This window comes from Carlito syrichta, unplaced genomic scaffold, assembly GCF_000164805.1.
Source record: "Carlito syrichta isolate Samal-C Ts95f unplaced genomic scaffold, Tarsius_syrichta-2.0.1 Scaffold254466, whole genome shotgun sequence".
NCBI classification, from domain to species: Eukaryota; Metazoa; Chordata; class Mammalia; order Primates; family Tarsiidae; genus Carlito; species Carlito syrichta.
The window spans coordinates 14,643-34,781 of NW_007198562.1; the positions used below are offsets into that span (position 1 = coordinate 14,643).

Here is a 20,139-nt window from a genome sequence, read left to right on the forward strand (position 1 = left end):
GTTCCTTCTTCGTAACTTTTGTGGACAGCAGATGTTAGCAAGGAAACAGCAGCCCCTGTTGAGAGCAACCAGGCAAGACTTTCAAAATGAATGACAAACCACAAGCTTCTGGCAGAAGACAGGTAAGGTTCTATGAGTAAAATCAGGTAAAGGCTACACATGTTTATCAGTCTCAAATTCAGTGCCATGAAAAGTCCCCTGCCAGAAAACGTAAGTTCAAGTTCTCATACTTTCCTGTCCTTGGCATTGTTGGACCTGGGGTGGCCTCGACTTTTATTAATCTTTTTCTTAGTGTTTTGACTTGAGGAAGGAAGAGACAGCTCCAGCTCCCTTTTCTTGGCATCCCAATCGCCGTCCTGTTCATCCAGAGGCAAACCCTTCTGCTGGGCAATACGGCGGTGGTTCCGACATTCGGGCTCAGCACTGGGAAAGAAGAGAGGGCCTCCTGAAATTGGAGCAGGAGGGCTTGCCTGAACTTAGCCTTGGAACCAGCCTCTCTTCCTGTGCCCTACACACTTCAGGGGACAGTTTAATGGTCCAGTGGAGAAGAAAAAAGGCAAGTTTGTGCATGTCCAAGTGTACACTTAGGGAGATCTCAACACTGACAAAGTTACTTGGAAGTGGAGAAAAATGCAGTGACCTAAATGAGATGTTCATAGACCCAGAGACAGTCACTTAGCTTAAAGAAGGTACTAGGAATTCTTAAAGTGCTCACATTTAAAGAGAAACCTGCATATTAGTGGGAGTTCATTTTCCTTTGTTTGTTTTTAATTGTAGTTTTTTCCTAATTATGTAAGTAATGTATGTTCCTTGTATAAACTTTTAAAGTACAGAAACACATAAGTAAGAAAATGAAAATCACTCACAACCATGTACGTATTATATGTATAGATGAAATATATAAAAAATAGTAGTTGATGAAGGATGGATAGACAGATAGATGTAAACTAGATCATCATACACCCACAGACAATGGGAAGCACAAGTATGTACAGTTTTGTATATTAGGCCAAAGGTGAGTATGCGACTTGCTTAAAGATATTCATGAAAATCACTTCACAGAAATAAAATTTGAACCAATGTGAGGAAAAATGGAATTTGAGAGGATAGGTGATGGCATAGGCAGAGCAAACAACATTTTAAATATAAGCCATTATAAAAAGTACAGTTCATTCAAAGAACAGCACAGTTCTTTCAAAGGACAGCTTGTCCTTCACCATCCCCAAGCTGAAAATGACATTTCACTCTTCAGACCACAGAGTCCCTCCTCTGCCTTGTCACATTCTATCTTGTATTAGTGTTATTTATGTAAACAAGTTACTTCCTCTTTCAGACATGGAACTTTTCAACTTCCTGAATCTGACTTATTTTATGTCCTTTTTAGTGTCTAAGTTAATGATATACACATAGTAGGACTCAAAAATATTTGTTAAATGAGTGGTTTATCAATCAGGGAGGCTAAATCAAAAGTTAAGCCTGTAATCCTAGCACTTTGAGAGGCCGAGGTGAGTGGATTGCCTGAACCCACGAATTTGAGAACAGCCTAGACAACTCGACAAGACCTCATCTCTACAATAAATAAAACAATTAGCTGGGCATGGTAGCTCGTGCCTATAGTTCCAGCTACTTGGAAGGATGAGGTGGAAGGATCACCTGAGTCTAGCAGGTCGACGCTGGGGTGGCCGTGAGCGTGTCACTGCACTCCAGCCTGGGCGATAGAGTGAGACTTTAACTCAAAAAAAAAAAAAAAAAAAAAAGAAATTAAATTGTTACCCAGTGATCCCTGGGATATGTAGAAAATTATCAAATGCTGTCTAGGCTTCTTTTGAAATCTCATTTTTTTTCTTCATCCCTCTAGCCCAGGAGTTCACTTACAATGTGAGTAGTAAAAAAATTCCTTAAGTGATCTCCTTGTCTAAAGTCTGTCTTCCATTCCACCTACACAGCACCACTGCCACCTCCTCTACCAATCGAGTAAATCGCTAACACGTCTATCTCAGCTTGTCAATTCCCTGATGAGCTCACACTCATCTGCTTACCCAACTTGCTGTAGTCACCCACATGCCCAACCATATCCTCCATTCCTGCCTAGTATGAATGCTTTATTTAGCCAGGCCACTCATTCCTCCACAATCCCTCCACCTCCTCACATATACACACAACATGTGTACATTTCCAAGTTGGTGCTTTCACTCCAAATCAGCAGTGTTTCTTCATGACTACTCTATCAGCTAGGTCTTAGCTATCTTTCAAGGTCCAGATTAATTCCCCTTTAATCCAAGATTCTTCTCTCTAAGCCCTTTGACTATCAGAAGGGAAGTTTCCAGTGGGGGATGATGATGAGTAGAAATGACTCATATATGATGTGACTGACCTTTGTTGTTTTTGTTTGCTCAACACTATCTGCCTCCTGATAATAGCACTCCCTCATATTTAGAGGGAGTTACTCCTTCTCCACTTCAGTTCTGTCGGGGTCATGTATCATGTTCATCCCTCGTCACTAAGGAGGGGCTGAGATTGCTCAGTAGAGAACAGGCAAGGACAGGACCCTGAGGAATTGCAGCATCTAAAAGGCATGCAAAAATAAATTATGAAATTTATTCTTAGAAAAAGCATATAACAAGTCATGAGAAATGGTAGAAGGAAAATTAAAAGAGAGTAGTATCAGATAAAATCAGAGAGAAGAGTTTCAGAAATATCAAATACTGAATTAAGTGGAGGTGAGATGTAAATTGATAAAAGGTCATTGGATTAGCAACAAGGAGCTCCCTGATCATTTGGGTTAAAAACTAATTCAGTACAAGGGGGGGGGTAGAATCTGAAAAGTGGGTGAGAAGTGAGGAAGTAGAGAAAATTATGTAGATTAACTTTCAAGTAGCTTAAAAGTGTAGTGAAGAAAGACACAGCAGAAGTTAGACGGGCTTCTAACTTTGTGCTTGTTTAATAAGATCTGTTTGAATATGTTCATGGTCCAAGAAGAATCAAGGGAAGGAAGTGAAAAAATAAAGGTACAGGAGAAAGAGTAAAGATGAAACAAAAAATATATGAATGATGATCTTGTGGAAGACATTGGATCAAGGATCTAAAAGGAGGGATAACACTTTACCCAAGAGGGACAGGAAGGCATGAAGGAATTGATGAAGATGTATATAAGCAGCCTGTAGGTGTTGAAAAATGTGTACCCCATGACTTTTATACTCTCTCTGAAATAGAAGGCATACCCTCTGAGAGACAGGCTGACATGTGATGGGACATAGAGTTGTCAATGAGGTTATAGGACAGGAAAATACAGCCAAGCAGCTCTGAGGACTCGGCTAAAGGTAGAAATCTTAAAACTGCTGGTGATCTCCATCTACTTATTTGTGGAATTTTCTCCAGTTGATTGATCATAGAAATAGAGAAGACAGAGATTCATCCAAGATTCATGGTTGATTTTATTTGACCTCATTTCAGTATTATATTTAATTTTATTATAAAGGTAATATATGATTTCGAAATCCAAATGTAACAGGAAAAGGTAAATAAAAAATTGAGTTGATTCTGCAATGATAATGCTTTACTAACATATTTTCTTCCTGATGTATTTCTCTGCTTGAATACATGCATACTGTAGGGGTCAAGGGGTCCCCTGTGGAAGTTTCCCCTTGGCCCTCTGAAGGTTCACTAAAAAATTCCCCTTGTAAAAGGCAGATGAAATGGAGAAAAAGCATATAAACAGAAGCCTTCAGAATGAAGGGAAATTGTCTGTTTAGATTCAACAAAGTATGGACAACCCTGTAGAAATATGATTGGCAAAAGGGGCAAGATCTAATGCGAATGGAGTGGGCAAACCCAGCAAGACCTGTCTGTTTAGATTCTTGTTGACCTTTCTGAACAGCATTCCTTTCTTCTGAGTATGGGGCAGTACCCTCTCTGGAACGGGGGTCTTATGACCTATAGTCAAACGAGGTAGGTCAGATAATTTTTTATGGCCAGTGTTTACACAAAAAGGCAGAGAGAAATTGGAATATTTTTTAGGTATAATGGCTGGCTTTGGGGAAAGAGGTTTTTGGTTTCTATGACCTACCTTGGCAAGAGAGATTCTAGTTTCCATGGTTAACCTCAGGGGAGAATGGGACTGAGAGACAGGAGGGCAGAAGAAGACAGAGACAAACTTTTCCTGTGAGACCTTCACTTTGGGATATTGTTTTCTGAGCCTCAAAAGTTTTCACCCCCGAACTAGTCATTTTAGTGAAAAATTAATAAAAATAACTCAACTAAAAAAATCAGTAAGAACTACAGTTCATTGACTGGATTTCTTCATTTTATTTTCATTGACCTGAGATCACTGAGTTGTCCAAAACCTTGATTACAGACTTCTGTTTCTTTGTCCCTTATACAGGTTGTAGAAAAATTAAACTTACTTCTCTAGAAATGCCATACAGGTTTTTTGCCCATAGATTTGTGCAATCCTTTTCGGCGTGTCACCAAAGAAGTCGGGGGCGTCGATGGCTGCGTGCAATGCATGGAGGGTTTTGAGGACCTTCAGATGGCCTGACTCTGCAGCAAAGTGAGCTGGGGTCCAGCCCACATCAGTCACCAGGCAGGGCCTGGCTCCATATTCTATCAGGAGGTGCATCATCTCTATTTGCCCTTAGTTGGACCAAGAATAAAGAGCATGAGGTTAAGATAAAAATGTCCCTGGAGGCTAGAGACTAGGGCCAGCTTGGGTAACACAATGAGGATGGGGGTAGGGAGGATAAATTTGCCTTTGAGGACTCTCTAGTCTCCTGTCATCATCCACTCCTCCCTTCTCCCTCTTCTTACCAGAAACTTTGCCCTACCCTCGCCTAATGAACCTTGCCCCAGCCAGACCAGAGCCCTCCAAATGTTCCCTGTCCCCTCCCAGGTCTCTCCCTTCCTTTGTCCATTGTCTCAGGCCCTGCCTAAGACTCTTGCTCTGTCTTCCAAGTCACATTATACCTGCCCATTGGTAAGCCTCACTCTGCTTTGACAGCCTCAATACTTTTTCAAAACCAAATATTTTAAGTCCTGTTTACCTTATAGCCAGCAGGAGTTAAGAGCGCAGGCTTTCTAGTTAACAAATGTGAGTTCACATCCTGACAAGACCACTTCCTAAAAAGTAGCATCTCAGACAAGAAACAAATGTCTGAAACTCAGTTTTCTTATTTGTAAATGAAAGATATTACCACTTAACTCACTGAATTCTCACAGAGTGCAAGTGAAATCACAGACATAAAGTACACAGCCCAGTGCCCAGCACATGGCAATGTTCACTAAAAGGTGCTTTGCTATAGATACCATCCCTTTGTGCTTAGATTTCTGCAAAAATATCTCAATAATTTCTCTGTAATCAGTCTTGCTTCCTCCAACCAGGAGTCAAACCAAAATTTTAAAAAGCAAAGTTGACTGTAGCACTTCCTCACTTAACATTCGTTAATGGTGTTCTATTGCCAAAGCCTTTGACACACCCATCAAGTAGTTTTTGCTACTATCCTCCTCTGATTCTATAACTGAGCCATGGGGGGATTTAGTGAAGAATGAGACAAGGTCCCTATCCTTTTCCTTGATGCGCCATATCTGTTAGAGGTCATGAGGACAAAGGACAAATATTAATTGAGAGCGACTATATAAGCCCTGTACACTCATTATCTCACTAAATCCCCATCACAGGACTCCAAAGTAGCATTCCTGATCCCATTATATAGATAGATAAACTGAGGCCCAGAGATGTAAATAACTCGCTTCTGGTGCTACAACAAGTAAGTGGTGATATCAGGATTGAAATGTTCTTTTCACTCCCCTACACAGCCTACTGACTGATATGCTCATAAATGGTAGACTCAAAAGAATGGATCTACCAAAGCATTGCCCACTCACCTTTGATTGCAGCCCAGTGAAGTGGGGTCCGGTCATTCCAGTCCACATCCTTGTAGTTTGGGTCACAGAGACCTTTCTTCAAAATCTTTTTCACTAAATTGTAGTCCCCTGCAGCCACAGCTTGGTGGAGCTTTGTCATGTCTGACATTTTTGTTAACTCTGTGACAGAAGACAACTGTGGGGGAGATGTGCCATTTAGAAAATTCTATACAACCCTTTATTCCTAGCAAGTTATTCCATAAACTTCTGTATCACTGATTTTCTTTCCTGCATCATGAATTTGCATCATGTGTGTGTTCTGCTGAGTGTGTACTGAGATCTTAGCTACTGTGGTTAGTTCATGCCAATCCCCTATCCAAAAATTATTCATGGCTCCCACCATATACAGAATCCTGTCTAAACTCTTGGACTGGCACTCTACTCATTGCCTCAAACTGCCCTCCAGTGGTATTTCTTACTATTACCTCAAAGTTCTAGTAGTGCTACCTTAAGTTAGTTGTGCAATTCTGTAGCTTGTCTTTTTCATCTGTAGAATGAATGTAATCTGCCAGGTTGTTGTGAGACGTTACAATCCACATGAAAAGTTTATACTGAATACAGAACAGGTGCTCCATGGAGTCATCATTACAAACTGTGACCGCCACCACCACCAGCAGCAGCAGTCCCTGGGCATTTGTTAGAAATACAAATTTTGGTGCTTAACCCCAGACCTACCGAATCTGAGACTCTGGGGCGGGGCCTAGCCATCTTTGTTGCAAGGAGGCCTCCAGGTGAGTCTGGTATACCTGGAAATGTGAGAACAGCCCTGGAGGGAGAGAAAGAAAGTAAACATAATTAAAATGCAAGGCTCTAAATGCCTGGAGGACGGAGATAAGAAGCCATTCATGAAAAATGAGGAGTAAAAGGAGCAATTCTCTAAGGGTGACCTAAGCCAGTCCCTGAAAGAAAGGATGAGTCAGAGACATATTGGTGACTGAGGTTGTGAACCGTCCCAAGTCCAGGCACAGCATGTCTATGGCCCGAAGCACACACTGCAAAGTGTGAGTATTTCTAACTCTAACGCATAGACCAAAGGACAACATATTGTTTTCTTTAAACTGCCAGATAGTAAATATTTTTATGTCAAGAGGCAAAATCAAAGTTATTATGTAGAAACGTGTATATATATATATATATATATATATATATATATGTAGAGAGAAAGCTCCTGCACCACCCTGCCCCATTTGCCCGAGATGGAATGTTCTACTTTATTTGTGTTCAGTAGTCCTCATTTGGAGTTACTCTGAGGGCAAAAAGGACGGGCTTGAGGGGAAAGGTCCTGGTTCCTGGGATGGGCATTTTCACTCTCTGCCCTAGTGATGTCCAGGTCCCAGTGAGCTCTCTCTCCTCCCAGAAAGGCTATCTCAAGTTGATAGTTGGCAGAAGGCAAGGAGACTCACAGAGCCACCAACTCCTATCCTGAGATTCCACTGCTCAATCCTAGCAGTTGCCAACAGCAGGATCCCCAATGTGTAGGTGGTGACCGGCAGGGTCTTGGGCAGTGACCAGGGAAAGCCATGGGCTGCAGAAGGGGCAGCAGGAATGGAGGGCACTGCCTGGGTTGGCTCTGAAAGTCTCACAGTACTAGCTCACAGACGTCCACTGCCTTAGGTGGTGACCACTAGCTTACAAAAACAGGGTGAGACAGATTTGGCCTGTAGATCATAGTTTGTCAAACTCTAGTGTATACACATCATTTTGGGATCTTGTTAAAACACAGATTCTGATCCAGAAGGTCTGAGATGGCCCCTGAGGGTCTGTATTTGTAACATGTTCCAACAGTAGTTACCAGTTCATCCGCCACACTTTAAGTAGCGAGATCTTTCTGGCTGAAAAGGGATAGACTCTCAGGGAGCAAGACTGAAGACCTGAGGAGGCAGTAAGGTGCTGCAGTTGTTCTCAACCAAGGGGCTACAGAAGAATCAGCCATGGATTTTAAAAAATACAGATGCCTGCACCTCAGCGCACAAGGAATCAGAATCTCTGGGTGTGCAGGGCAAGCGTTACATGGGTTGTGTGAAATAAGCGCTCCATATACACTGTCAGATAACAGAGAAGATGGCCCAGGCTGCATTTTAATCTTTAAATGTGTTTTAATACAAAGCTCTTACACTGGAATATTTGATCAATGATAAAATGATACAAAAAAAAACACTAGTGTTTCTAATCTGATGATGTCACTAAAAGCAAAACCATATTCAAAATTGGTGTCTGGCAGCCTCCCCTGGCCTTTCATAGAAGCTTTTAGGCAGGTTTATACTTCAACCACCCTCATCTGTTCCCCATTTGAGTTCATACCGAGGAGATTCCACAACTTCCCGTGGATGAGCTGCAATTCAAGTGGAAGCTTTTATTAGGCAGTAATATTTATTTCCAGAGGAACTGAAAAGTTGATTCTAAAAAATCATATGGAAATGCAAGTGACCCAGAATAGACAAAATAATCTTGAAAAAGAACAAAGATGGAGGACTAACACTTCCTGATTTCAATAAGCTTGCCAGGACAATTTAATGGGAAAGGAATAGTCTTTTCAACAAATGGCACTGAGACAAGGGGATATCCACATGCAAAAGAAAGAAGCTAGGCCTCTGCCTCACTCAGGTGTGTTCTTGTGTTTTTCTTTAAGCATTTTATATTTTTAAGTCTTACGTTTTGAGTTAATTTTTATATATGGTACAGTAGTCCAAAAACAAGCAGACATGTAAGGGTTTATTTCTAGAGCCTCAATTCTATTCCATTGCTCTCTATGTATCTATCCTTGTGCTAGTACCACTGTCTTGATTACTGTAGCTTTATACTAAGTTTTGAAACTGAAAAGTGTGAGTCTTCCAATGGCTTGTATATTCAAGAGAATAAAAACATATATCCACAAAATCATGAACTTCACCGCAACCTGGATGGACGAAGAGTCTATAATACTGAGAGATCTATCACAGAAACAAAGAATTGAGTATCACATAAGCGAATCTTGAACAATTTCTCACTCATAAGCGAATCTTGAACAATTATCATAATACTATAAGAAAAAGATTGGCAGTAGTGGAAATCTGCTGGGGGAGGAGGCATACCTCATCAACAAGGGTACCTGCATAATGAACATTTGTATACTTAACCCTGAATTGTACCCCACATCTTTAAAATAAAAAAATTAAAAGTTAAAAAAAAAAAAATATATATATATATATACACATATACATATAAAAATTTGTACCTGAATGTTCATGGTAGCATTATAGGCAAAAAGTACAAACCTCTCAATGTCTGTCAGTGGGTGAATGGATAAATAAAATGTGGCATATTCATATAATGGAATAATATTTGACAATACAAAAGGAATGACATACTGATAGTTTACTGGTTGAGTATGATACTTTATTGAGATATGCTAAGTGGGCTGGGCATGGTGGCTTACATCTGTAATCCCAGCATCTTTGGGAGGCAGAGGCGAAAGGATTGCGTGAGCCCAGGGATTCAAGACCAGCCCAGGTAACTTGGCAAGACCTTGTCTTTACAATAAATCAAAAAATGAGCTGGGCGTGGTGGCACATGTCTGTGGTTCCAGCTACTTGGAAGCCTGAGCTGAGGTGGAATGATCACTTGAGCCTAGCAGGTCCAGGCTGTGCTGGCCGTTAGCGTGCTACTGCACTCAAGCCTGGGCTACAGAGTGGGACTCCAACTACAAAAAAAAAAAAAAGATTTGCTAAGTGAAAGGAGCCAGTCACAAAAAGATCGCATATTGTATGCTTCTATTGATGTGAAATGCCCAGAATAGGCAAGTCTAGAGAGAGACAGAACGTAGGCTATTGGTAGCCTGGGGCTGGGATCAGTGTGGAGAATGATTGCTGATAAGCACTGGATTTATTTTTGAGGTGATGAAATGTTCTAAAATTAGATTGTGGTAGGTAATGGTTTTGCAACTCTAGAATGCCCAAACCTACTAAGTTGTACACTCTAAATCAATCTAACTTTATGGTATGTGAATTATACCTTAATAAAGTTGTTTTTAAAATAAATGAAGGCCTGTAATCTCATCACTTTGGGAGACTGAGTCAGGAGGATTGCTTGAGGTGAGGCGCTTGAGACCAGCCTGGGCAACATAGTGAGACCTTGTCTCTACAAAAAATAAGCCGGGCTCCGTGGCTCAGCCTGTAATCCCGTGCCTTTGGGAGGCTGAGGTGAGTGAATTGCCTGAACCTGCGGGTTCGAGACCCGCCTGGGCAACTTGGCGAGAACTCATCTCTACAAGAAATCAAAAAATTAGCCAGGCGTGGTGGCGAGCGCCTGTAGTTCCAGCTACTCGGAAGGCTGAGGCGGAAGGATCGCCGGAGCCCAGCAGGTCGAGGCTGAAGTGGCCGGGAGCGTGCCACTGCCTCCAGCCTGGGCGACAGAGTGAGACTCTAACTCAACAACAACAAAAAAGAATTTGCCAGGCATGGTGGCACATACCTGTAGTCCCAGCTACTGGGAGGGAGGAGGAAGTAGGGGAGGAGGGACACTGAGAGGGGTTGAGGTGGGAAGGTCATTTGAGACCAGGAGTTCCAGGCTGCAGTGAGCTATGATCATGCCACTGCACTCCATCCTGGACAACCAAGTAATACTCTTCCTCAAACAAAACAAAAATTAGTTAAATGACTTAAAGGCTTTCTAAACACAGAAAACAAAAAATATATATAATTCACTAACCTGTCACCGACTGCTGAAATTTAGCAAATTTTCCTCTACATGAACCCTTATAAAAGTGATTAAGTGCATTTAATTTCTGGTACATGTGTCTCAATTTGCAAAGTAGTTAGTAAAGATAAGTTATAATAAATATGAGTGATGTACAATAACTATAGTAAAAAGGAGAGGGGTAGTATAAAAATACTTACGGTCTTGTATGAAATCTGAGGAGCCCTATGCTGGTGAGAAGCCTTCACTGGAGGAGTATTGTTGTGTTTACACCATGGAAACGGACCCCTCCTTCCTCGTGAACGCCAACTTCAGCTACACTATGGCTCTGGCTGGGGGATGGGAATGGGAGGAGACTGCCCCTCTGCTTCACTCTAACCCTTCAGCAATTCCGTCTCTTTCTTCAGGCCAAATGCAGTGGTTCTGAAAAGTTTCAAATGGCATCTGATGCCAAAAAATTAAAATTTTAAAAATAGTGAGTGATTGCCAGCTCACACTACACTGTAAAGGAGATAAACTGCTTAGTGACTGCCTGCCATAGGATGTTTGAGTCCTGTGGTGTAGTGGGGACAGAGTGGGCCCCTCACTTTCAGAACCAGCTGTGAGATCTTGAGCAAGTTCCTTAACTTTGCTGAGCTGTTTTTTTCTCTCCCGCAACATGAAATTTTGCTGTCATAGATGATAAGCTGAATTTACTTACTTATTTACTTACTTACTTACTTACTTACTTATTTACTTACTTATACAGACAAGGTCTTGCTGTGTTGCCCAGGCTGGAGTAGGGCAGCACCATCATAACTCACTGTAGCCTCAAACTCCTGGACTCAAGCAATCCTCTCGCCTCAGCCTCCTGTGTAGTTGGGACCACAGACTTGCACCATCATGCCCAGCTTTAAAATAATCTATAAAGCACTTGGTGTAGGGTAGATGGTTAAACATAAAAAAGAGACCGGGTGTGGTGGTTCACACCTGTAATCCTGGAACTTTGGGAGGCAGAGGCAAGAGGATTGCCTAAGTCCAGAGGTTCAAGATCAGCCTGAGAAACTTGGTGAGACCTCATCTCTACAAAAACTCAAAAAATTAGCTGGGTGTGGTGGTGCATGCCTGTGGTTCCAGTTACTTGGAAGGCTGAGGCAAAAGGATCACCTGAGCTCAGCAGGTGGAGGCTGTGGTGGCCATGAGAATGCACTGCACTCTAGCCTGGGCAGCAGAGTGAGACGCCAACTCAAAAAATAAAAATAAAATAAAATAAGAATGCCAATAAAATCAATCCTCTAAGCAATCATCTATCATATTTATAATGATACTGGTCTAAAATATCTTTTTCCTTCTTCCTCTCTTTTCCCTTTCCTTTTCCCTCTCTTTTCTCCTCTCTCCCTCTCTCTCTGTCTCTCTCTTTCTTTTTCTCTATCCATTTCTCTCCCTATTTTTCTTCTCACATATATGTATTAAATGCCTTATACCTGCCAGACACTGTCCTGAGCCCTGTGAAGAATGAGACAGCCATTGTTCATGTCTTCTTTGAGCTTATGGTCTAGATAGAAAGGCAATAAGCAAGAAAACAGCTAAGTGTACACATGTAGACTCACAACCTATGTTAAATGTTGTGAACAAATAACGTACAATGGCAGAGAACACTGGGAAAGTATTGTGGACAGCCTGAGAGGGTGAGACCTGAAGCTGAGAAGCCAGGTGTGTGAGGAGCTGGGGAAGGTGCTCTGGGCAGAGGGAGGGAGAGAGCTTGACTCAGGTGAGAAACAAAGAAGAGGAGAATGCGACTGGTTTATGAAGTGTGGGGAAAGTAGAGATGAGACTAGGGTAGACAAGGACTAGATCATTCAGGGACTTCTAGGACATGGGAAGCAGCTTGAATTTTACGTTTGGATTTTAAGTAGTTATTGAGAAGGTTTCAACAAAGAAGAAGATGGTGCATCTACTATTTTCTTAAAAGGTTATTTTTTGGCCACTGTATGGAGAATAGACTGAAGGGAGACAAGACTGAAAGCAGGAAGACCACTGAGGAGTCTATTGCAGAAGTCCAGACAAGAAAGGATGATGACTTGGTGAACCATGGCCATAGAGATAAGAGGGGTAAAATCAAGAGTGTTTTATGAGGGAATATTGGCAGGCATTGTCAATGGTTCAGATAAGGGTAGTAAGGGAGAGGGAGAAATCAAGGATGATCCTTGGGTTTCTAATTTGATGAACCTGGTAGGAAGTGGTGACATTGGTGGTGTGGCAGTGCCTTGGGTAGGGCCAGGCTTGGGTAGTGGAAGGGTAGTACAAATTAAGTGTTCTGTTTGATGTGTGAAGTTTGAGATACCTGTACACATCCAGATATCAAGTAGAAATCTGGAGTTCTGTTACTTCTGGGGTCATCAGCACGTAGGTGATAGTTAAAGATACGAGGATGTATAAAATACCCTAGGGATGGCAAGTATACAGAGGAGAACGAAGCCCTGAAAACCTAAGATCTGGTATCAAAGAAATAATTAGCAAAGGAGATTAAGAAGCACAGCCAAGGTGGTGGAAGAGAGAAACCAGGCGAGCATAGCCTCAAGGAGCCTTGGGAGAAGAGTGTGGTTAGAAGAAGCAGAGGTCAATCAAGTCAAAGGGAGTAGAGTTTCATGAGTGTCTATCACAAGCCAGAAAGGTGTTTTTGAGACCCAAATCTCACTCCCAAAGAGCGGTGTCTTGTCACCTTTTCTAAGCTTCATAGCAGTTCCTGGTCAACTTGGTTTCATTGAACACACACTTGATAAGTAACTAGGATGTTTGAGTGATGCAACGGTACAAAAACAGAGGTCCTGACCTCAAAGAGCTTGTAATAAGGAACAGTTGATAAAAAGTTGCATGCATCTGTGGCCTCACCTTCTCTGACACCCTCTTACACGTTTCCTTCCCCTAATAACAGATGTCTGACATCTAACCTCTTGACAAGTCATGAGCTGACCAGGGAGTGAGGCAACCAAAGGGAGAGGCCCCAGGATCACTTACAAGAGTGAACTCCTTACATTATATTACAAAGAAGAGGAAGAAATGACCCCCAAAGGTTCACAATATTGTAGTATATTTTTAATGTAAAAAATAAACTTCTGATATAACACACAAGGCTGTATAAATACCAAACCAAAATAAACCCTGATCTTATAAAAAATATTGATTCTTTGTATACTACAATTGGTGGGATCTGCTAATGGAACACTCAGTTTGTGTGATTTATTTTGGTTGTTAATGTGACCTTGTGACTTAATAAGTGGCAAAAGTCTACACTCGAGGGACTCTCACCTGTCCTGTGGTAGGCCTCAGAGGCCACCTCAGGCAATATCTGTAGGCCAGCTATTAGTCTTTGGCCGCATTGGTTCAAGCACTGGGACTCTAATTTCTGACTGAGGTGACTTTCATTAAACCCTTTCTCCATAGAATCAAAGGCATTTTCTAGAGCAGGAAGGGACTCTGGAAACAATGAGTTCAAAACTTATCTTATAGATGAGAATATTATGACCCATTGGCATTAAATAATGTATTTAATGTAACACTGTTACTGTGTTGTAATTTATCTCTTATACCTCAACCCCTAGCAAAGCTCAAGGTAGAGAATAAGTGGGCAGTGACTGCACATTCAGGGACTAGGTGAATGTGGGCCGAACAACTCTGCCGCCTTCTTGAACATTTGCCCACTGCTGTTGACCTGTGCTTTAGACACTGTGATTTGATTCTCTTCTACCTTCCTCCAATTCTAAAGAAGATGATAATAGCAAATGCATTATAAGATTTGTTGTTAAGTGCTTTAACACAAGTTTATTTGCTGGGCATGGTGGCTCACACCAGTAATACCAGTACTTTGAGAGGCTGAAATGGGAGGATCCCTTAAGGGCAGGAGTTCAAGACTAGCCTCAACAACATAGTGAGACCTCATAAAAAAAATGCTGGACATGGTGGTGCATACCTGCTGTCCTAGCTACTTTGGAGGCTGAGGTGGAAGGAGTACTTGAGCCCAAGAGTTTGAGGCTGCAGTAAGCTATGATCAGACCACTGCACTTCAGCCTGGATGATAAAACAAGACCCTGTTTCCATAAAAAAGTGTATTTATGATGTGGGGCAGGTACATTTATTTCTTATTAGCCCTATGTTACAGAAGAGAAAACCGAGGTAACATAGTAATCAAGTAACTTGCCTAAGGTTACAAGGCTTGTAGTTGAACTGTTCCGGCAGTTTTGTTGCAGCATCCAAGTTCTCATGTATCATGTTACATTGTCCTCGAGGTAGAAGTCAAAGTCACATGCAAAAGTTATGGAAGTAAAGACATCTCTGCCTGGGAATTGACCTAGTTTCTACTTTAAGTCAATACTTATGAAAGAGGCAATATCGTGAGGTGGATGGAATGGTTACTTGGACACTGGGAGTGGCAGGAAGGAAATGGAATATTTGTTAAATGTCTTTGTGCGTCAGCCATTGTTCTAGGTGTTTTATGGACATTATCTCATCAATCCTAACACCAACCCTGAAAACAGACAATTTACAGGCAAGGAAACTGAGGCTCAGAGGGGTTAAACGTACTCAGAGTAGGTCTCTTTACTTTCTGTTGAGAGTTTTGAGGAAGTGAGCTGATCATATTTGGTGCCTGATGGCATTACTACCAAAGTTCAGATCTCTGTAAGTCCCGGGTTTCCCTGTATCTGGGATGGGAAATCTGTCTTTATCCATCTTGCAGGAGCTTTCACAGGACTTCCAGTCAGCGGGGAGGACATGGATTGACATCTTGGACTATTCCTAGGATCACACTGGAGAAGGGTCCTGTGTTGGGTCTAGGATTCCAACATTGCTGCTGATCAGCACAACTGGAGATGTGCACCAATCCGACAGGAGGCTGATGAAATCTTGTTCTGGGGAGTTGGGATTATTCCCACGTGGCCCACGTTTCCTCCAAGGTGTCGTTTTTCTATCAGGGACCACCTTCAGAGAGGCAGGCTGTCCTCTTAGCCTCCTTTGTGTGCTGCACAGCCTGAAGGTGGGTCTGTGTAGCTCCCTCACACATAAACTCCTGGATGGCGTTTGCAGAATGGCTCCATGTCACTGTCTTGGCATCTCTCCACTCCTTCCACCTGACAGCACTTGTCCAGACATGTTGCCTTTTCTAGCCTTTCCGTTGGACCTATTGTCCCTCAACTGCCCAATTCCCACTGACAAAAAATAAATAGAAAGACTTTCAAACTGATGATATGAATGTGGATTTATCAGCTTAGTAAGATGCTAGTATTATATGGCTAAATGAAAATAGAATGCTATAAAAATGTCCGATAATTTCAGTATATATATGTGAGAAAAGTTGAAAAGAATACACATTTAATTAGCAATAAACATTATTTTTTCTATAATAAGCACACATAATTTGTGTAAACAAAAGAAACATTTTGTAATTGTCAAGTGTAGAGTTGTTGAGGACCTTGATTAGCATGATAACAGAGGGAATGGGAGGAGACAATGGATGGCATTGTGCATGTTGGATTGAATTACTCACAACCAGGCAAATAGATGAAGGATCTGAGTGACTGAAGAGAAACCTGGGAGTTTTGGACTTAGCACAATGTTTCCTGCATTTTAATCGAGGTAAGTAGGAGTGTTATCAATGACTATGGTAAAACATCCTGGAGACTGATTTGGCAAGCCAAATGGCAGAGCTCAGTTACTGAATGCATACAAACAAATTGATTGTGACATCCACAGCTTTAGGGCCCCAAGTGAACTGTGTCCACAAAAGGTATAGGGCACTGCCATTGAGAAATGAACCCCAAGCCTGGCACTGGATGATAAATTTTGGAATTTGCTAGAAAGAGTATTTATCTTCTGTCAACTTCAGAAACATAGAAGCGTGGTTATCCTGGTTCTTTTGTCCTCTGGAAGTGCTTCACCTCTGGTCTCTTGGACCTCAAATGCCATTCTCTGACCTTGACATTCTACCTTCCTTCTTTTGTCTCCCCATTCTAGGTAATTTCTTCCAACCCATCAAAACCACCAGTATCTTTCAATTCTTCCCTGTATTCATATATGAATGATCTCTCATAAGTATATTTTTATATATTTACATGTATGTATATAATGTAAATGTGTATATGTATGTGTATACACTAATAGCTAACATCTATTGAGTGCTCACTCTGCTTGTCAAACATTGTTCTAAGCACTTCACACCTACCTTATTCCTTGCAATCCCCACTACAACCCTCGGATGCATGTGCTATTATTATTTCCATTTTACTGATTAGGAAACTGAGAAGTTAAAAGGCTATGTAATTTGCCCAAGGTCTTGGAAGTAGTACAGGTGGAACAAGATTCAAGCCCAGGTTTTTCTGACTCTGCCCTCTTAGTCACCACACTTATGGTTAGAAAAGCATCTGGAAAATATGGACCAAATTATTAAACAATTATCTAATGAGATTGGGGTTATGGAGAAATCTACCCTTTCTATTTTTTTCCTCTAGTGTTTAGATTTCTAGCAAGATGAATATTGCATCTTAACTATAAAACATATGTTTATCTTTAAAAATTACCATCAATCCCCTCATTTTCTTAACTTTGCCACAGGTGCTACATTGCTGCTGCTGTGGACTAGCCTCTACTGGATGCAGGGGAATTCTGTGGTTCCTGTCCTCAAGGTGTTCATTGTCCAAACTCTGTAGCATTACCCAGAGGGTTCTTTTAGTAGGCCCAGCTCATCTTTCCATCCTTAACTTCTGCTCAGTCTGTCCACATGCCTGATGCTCTTGCCACATTGGAGAATTTGGCATTTCTAAGGTGTATCGTTCCCTTTAGGTCTGTCTCTGAGCCTTTGCTCATGAAGTTCCATATTCTGTAGAATGTCTTCCCTTTCTTCCAGAGGAACTCCTACCCATTCTCAAAAGCCACTGTCTTCGTGAAAAAGTTTTCCTTTTCACAAGTGTCTAATTTTAAGAAAATTAAATATTTGACCCTATAATGTGCATAGTGCAAATAGTTAAATTGCACTAAAGTAATAAAAAAGAAAAGCAAGAGTCTCCAATTTCAGACTCCTGCAACTCCAACCTCAACCCCAATCCCATTCTCCAAACTCTTCATGCTTTCTATTTTTTAGATTTCTGGCGGTGATCTCCATGTTTCCAGAATAACATCCTATCTCATTATTTCCTGGTATATCATCTTAGGCCCCATCTATCTGATTTCTCCTAGGAGAAAGGAAGATTTAGCTCACATACATGCTAGTCATATCTTTTCTCCCTGGTTTGCTTATAGAGCTATATCTCTATGCTCAACCCCTCGCTGCTCTCTCCTCTGCACACCTAGAACTCTTTGTCCTCTTCTGCCAGCTACAGACAGTATCTCCATTTTCTAAAAGGAGAGCCTTGGTAACCCAACCTTCTCCCCACCCTGTTTCTGCTTCTACGCCCTTCTACCTATTGAGTTTTATTTGTGCATTTAAAAAATTAATCATATTTATATCCTCTTGTACAGTCATAGTAAATTCTTCTTTGGCTTGCTTATAAGGCAAATTTAAAATCTGGAAACCAATAGCAGTGTTTCAGTGATTAGACTATGCGAATATTGTCCTCTGCAATCTAGTCGATTATTCCAATTATACATCTTGCTCTGGGCCATTCAGAAAAGGACATTCTTGGATTTCAGGTCTGAATGAAGTCTCCTGTTTGAGAGACCACTAGCAGCTCAAAATCAACCCATTCTAGGGCACAACACAGTCGCATCGGGTCTTTTTTCGACATTTTCCCCTTTTGAGGTTCCTGGTTTTAATTTTATCTTTATAGTGAAATAAGTTAATCGTAAAATATATAAATACATATTTTTGCATTCCATCACCTTCTAACAGCCTCTAGGACTTCCTAGTTTCCAGTCAAACATTCAATTTTATCGCATTCCATTTTCCCTTCCAATCTTCCTACTCTAGTCAGCATGGGTTGCTCCCTAGGCCCAGGCACTGCTGCCATTCTGGGACTTCCCTTTTCTGCTCATCTTGATTGGAGCCATTTTTGCTTGAGTCCCATGCATTGAGGACATCCTTGACTCCCACACCTTTCCCAGGATAATAAATAACTCACTTTGTTGAACTCCCACAGTTCTCTGTGTTTACCTATATAGGGTAGCACTTTATGTTGTTTTTTCTTTATCCTCCAGGGCATGGAACACAACTATAATTTTGTCTTCACTTTTTTTTTTTTTTTGAGTTGGAGTCTCACTCTGTCGCCCAGACTGGAGTGCAGTGGCTGCTCCCGGCCACCGCAGCCTCGACCTGCTGGGCTGCGGCGATCCTTCCGCCTCAGCCTTCCGAGTAGCCAGAATTACAGGCGTGCGCTACCACGCCCAGCTAATTTTTTGATTTTATTGTAGAGATGAGGTCTCGCCTGCCCAGGCAGTTCTCGAACCCGCGGGCTCAGGCAATCCACTCACCTCAGCCTCCCAAAGGCATGGGATTACAGGCTGAGCCACCGAGCCCGACTTGTCTTCACTTTATAAAAATGAAACATAACCCATAACAGCTTCACCTTATAGTCTATGTAGCTCTATTGTGAGGGATATTCTTCATTAATTCCACTTATTAGGGCTGCCAGATATAATATAGGATGCCCCCGTAAATTTTAATGTCAGATAAACAACACACTTTTTTAAGTGTATGTCCCAAATATGGCATGAGACATACTTCTACTAAAAAGCTATCTGCTGTTTATCTGACATTAAAATTTAACTGAATATCTTGCATTTTTATTTGCTAAATCTGGGCACCCTACATTGGGCATCTTCTCAGGGCACAATCTTCTCAAATGCCAACCACTGTGGGACTCCCTGGAGAATATGATCTGATGACAATGGGAGAACACATGTGTTGGCAATCAGAGGAGTGAATACAACATTTCATACTTTTTTCCAGGACCTGCTCTCAAAGCCCTCCTCCTTTGTAAGTGTGGTGTTGAGTCTATAACTTCAATTTGATCTTAGAGTCAAACAAGAGAGTCTTAGACATCTCTTTGGTAAGGCATAATGCATTTGTTAAGAAAAAATCCTTTAACTTATTTTTCTTTTTTGAGTTAGGGTCTTACTCTGTCACCCAGGCTGGGAGTGCAATGGCATGATCACAGCTTACCACGGCCTCCATCTCCTGGGCTCAGGCGATTTTTCTGCCTCAGCTTCCCGAGTAACTGGGACTATAGGTGCATGCCACCATGCCAGGTTAATTTTTTAAATTCTTGTAGAGACAAGGCTGGTCTCAAACTCCTGGGCTCATGTGATCCTCCAATCTCAGCCTCCCAAAGTGCTGAGATTACAGGTATGAACCACCGCACCTGGCCATAATGTACTTTCAAATTAATATTCGGGGGCAATTTATGTCACTGGGGGTTAGTCTAGGAAGTAAAGAAAAATGTCATTAGTCTGATATAGCTTCATTTAATTTTAAAAATCTGTATGTGTTGTTGGGTTTTACTAAGCATTGCTTCATCACAGCTATTAGTATTAAATAATCCATATTGAAGAGATACTTCCCATGTGCCAGGTTCTTTCCTA

The 20,139-nt window shown here is 41.5% G+C and overlaps 1 protein-coding gene across 1 annotated transcript; it reads right to left on the reverse strand.

Annotated features, from left to right (window-relative positions):
• Window positions 1-224: 224 nt before the first annotated feature.
• On the reverse strand, window positions 225-15,354 carry ANKRD66 (ankyrin repeat domain 66). The gene is given in 8 exon segments (XM_008052050.1): window positions 225-423; window positions 4,404-4,632; window positions 5,881-6,055; window positions 6,595-6,654; window positions 6,656-6,685; window positions 10,794-10,840; window positions 13,882-14,031; window positions 15,234-15,354. Coding segments are annotated over 8 exon segments (1,011 nt in total).
• Between the last annotated feature and the right edge of the window lie 4,785 nt (window positions 15,355-20,139).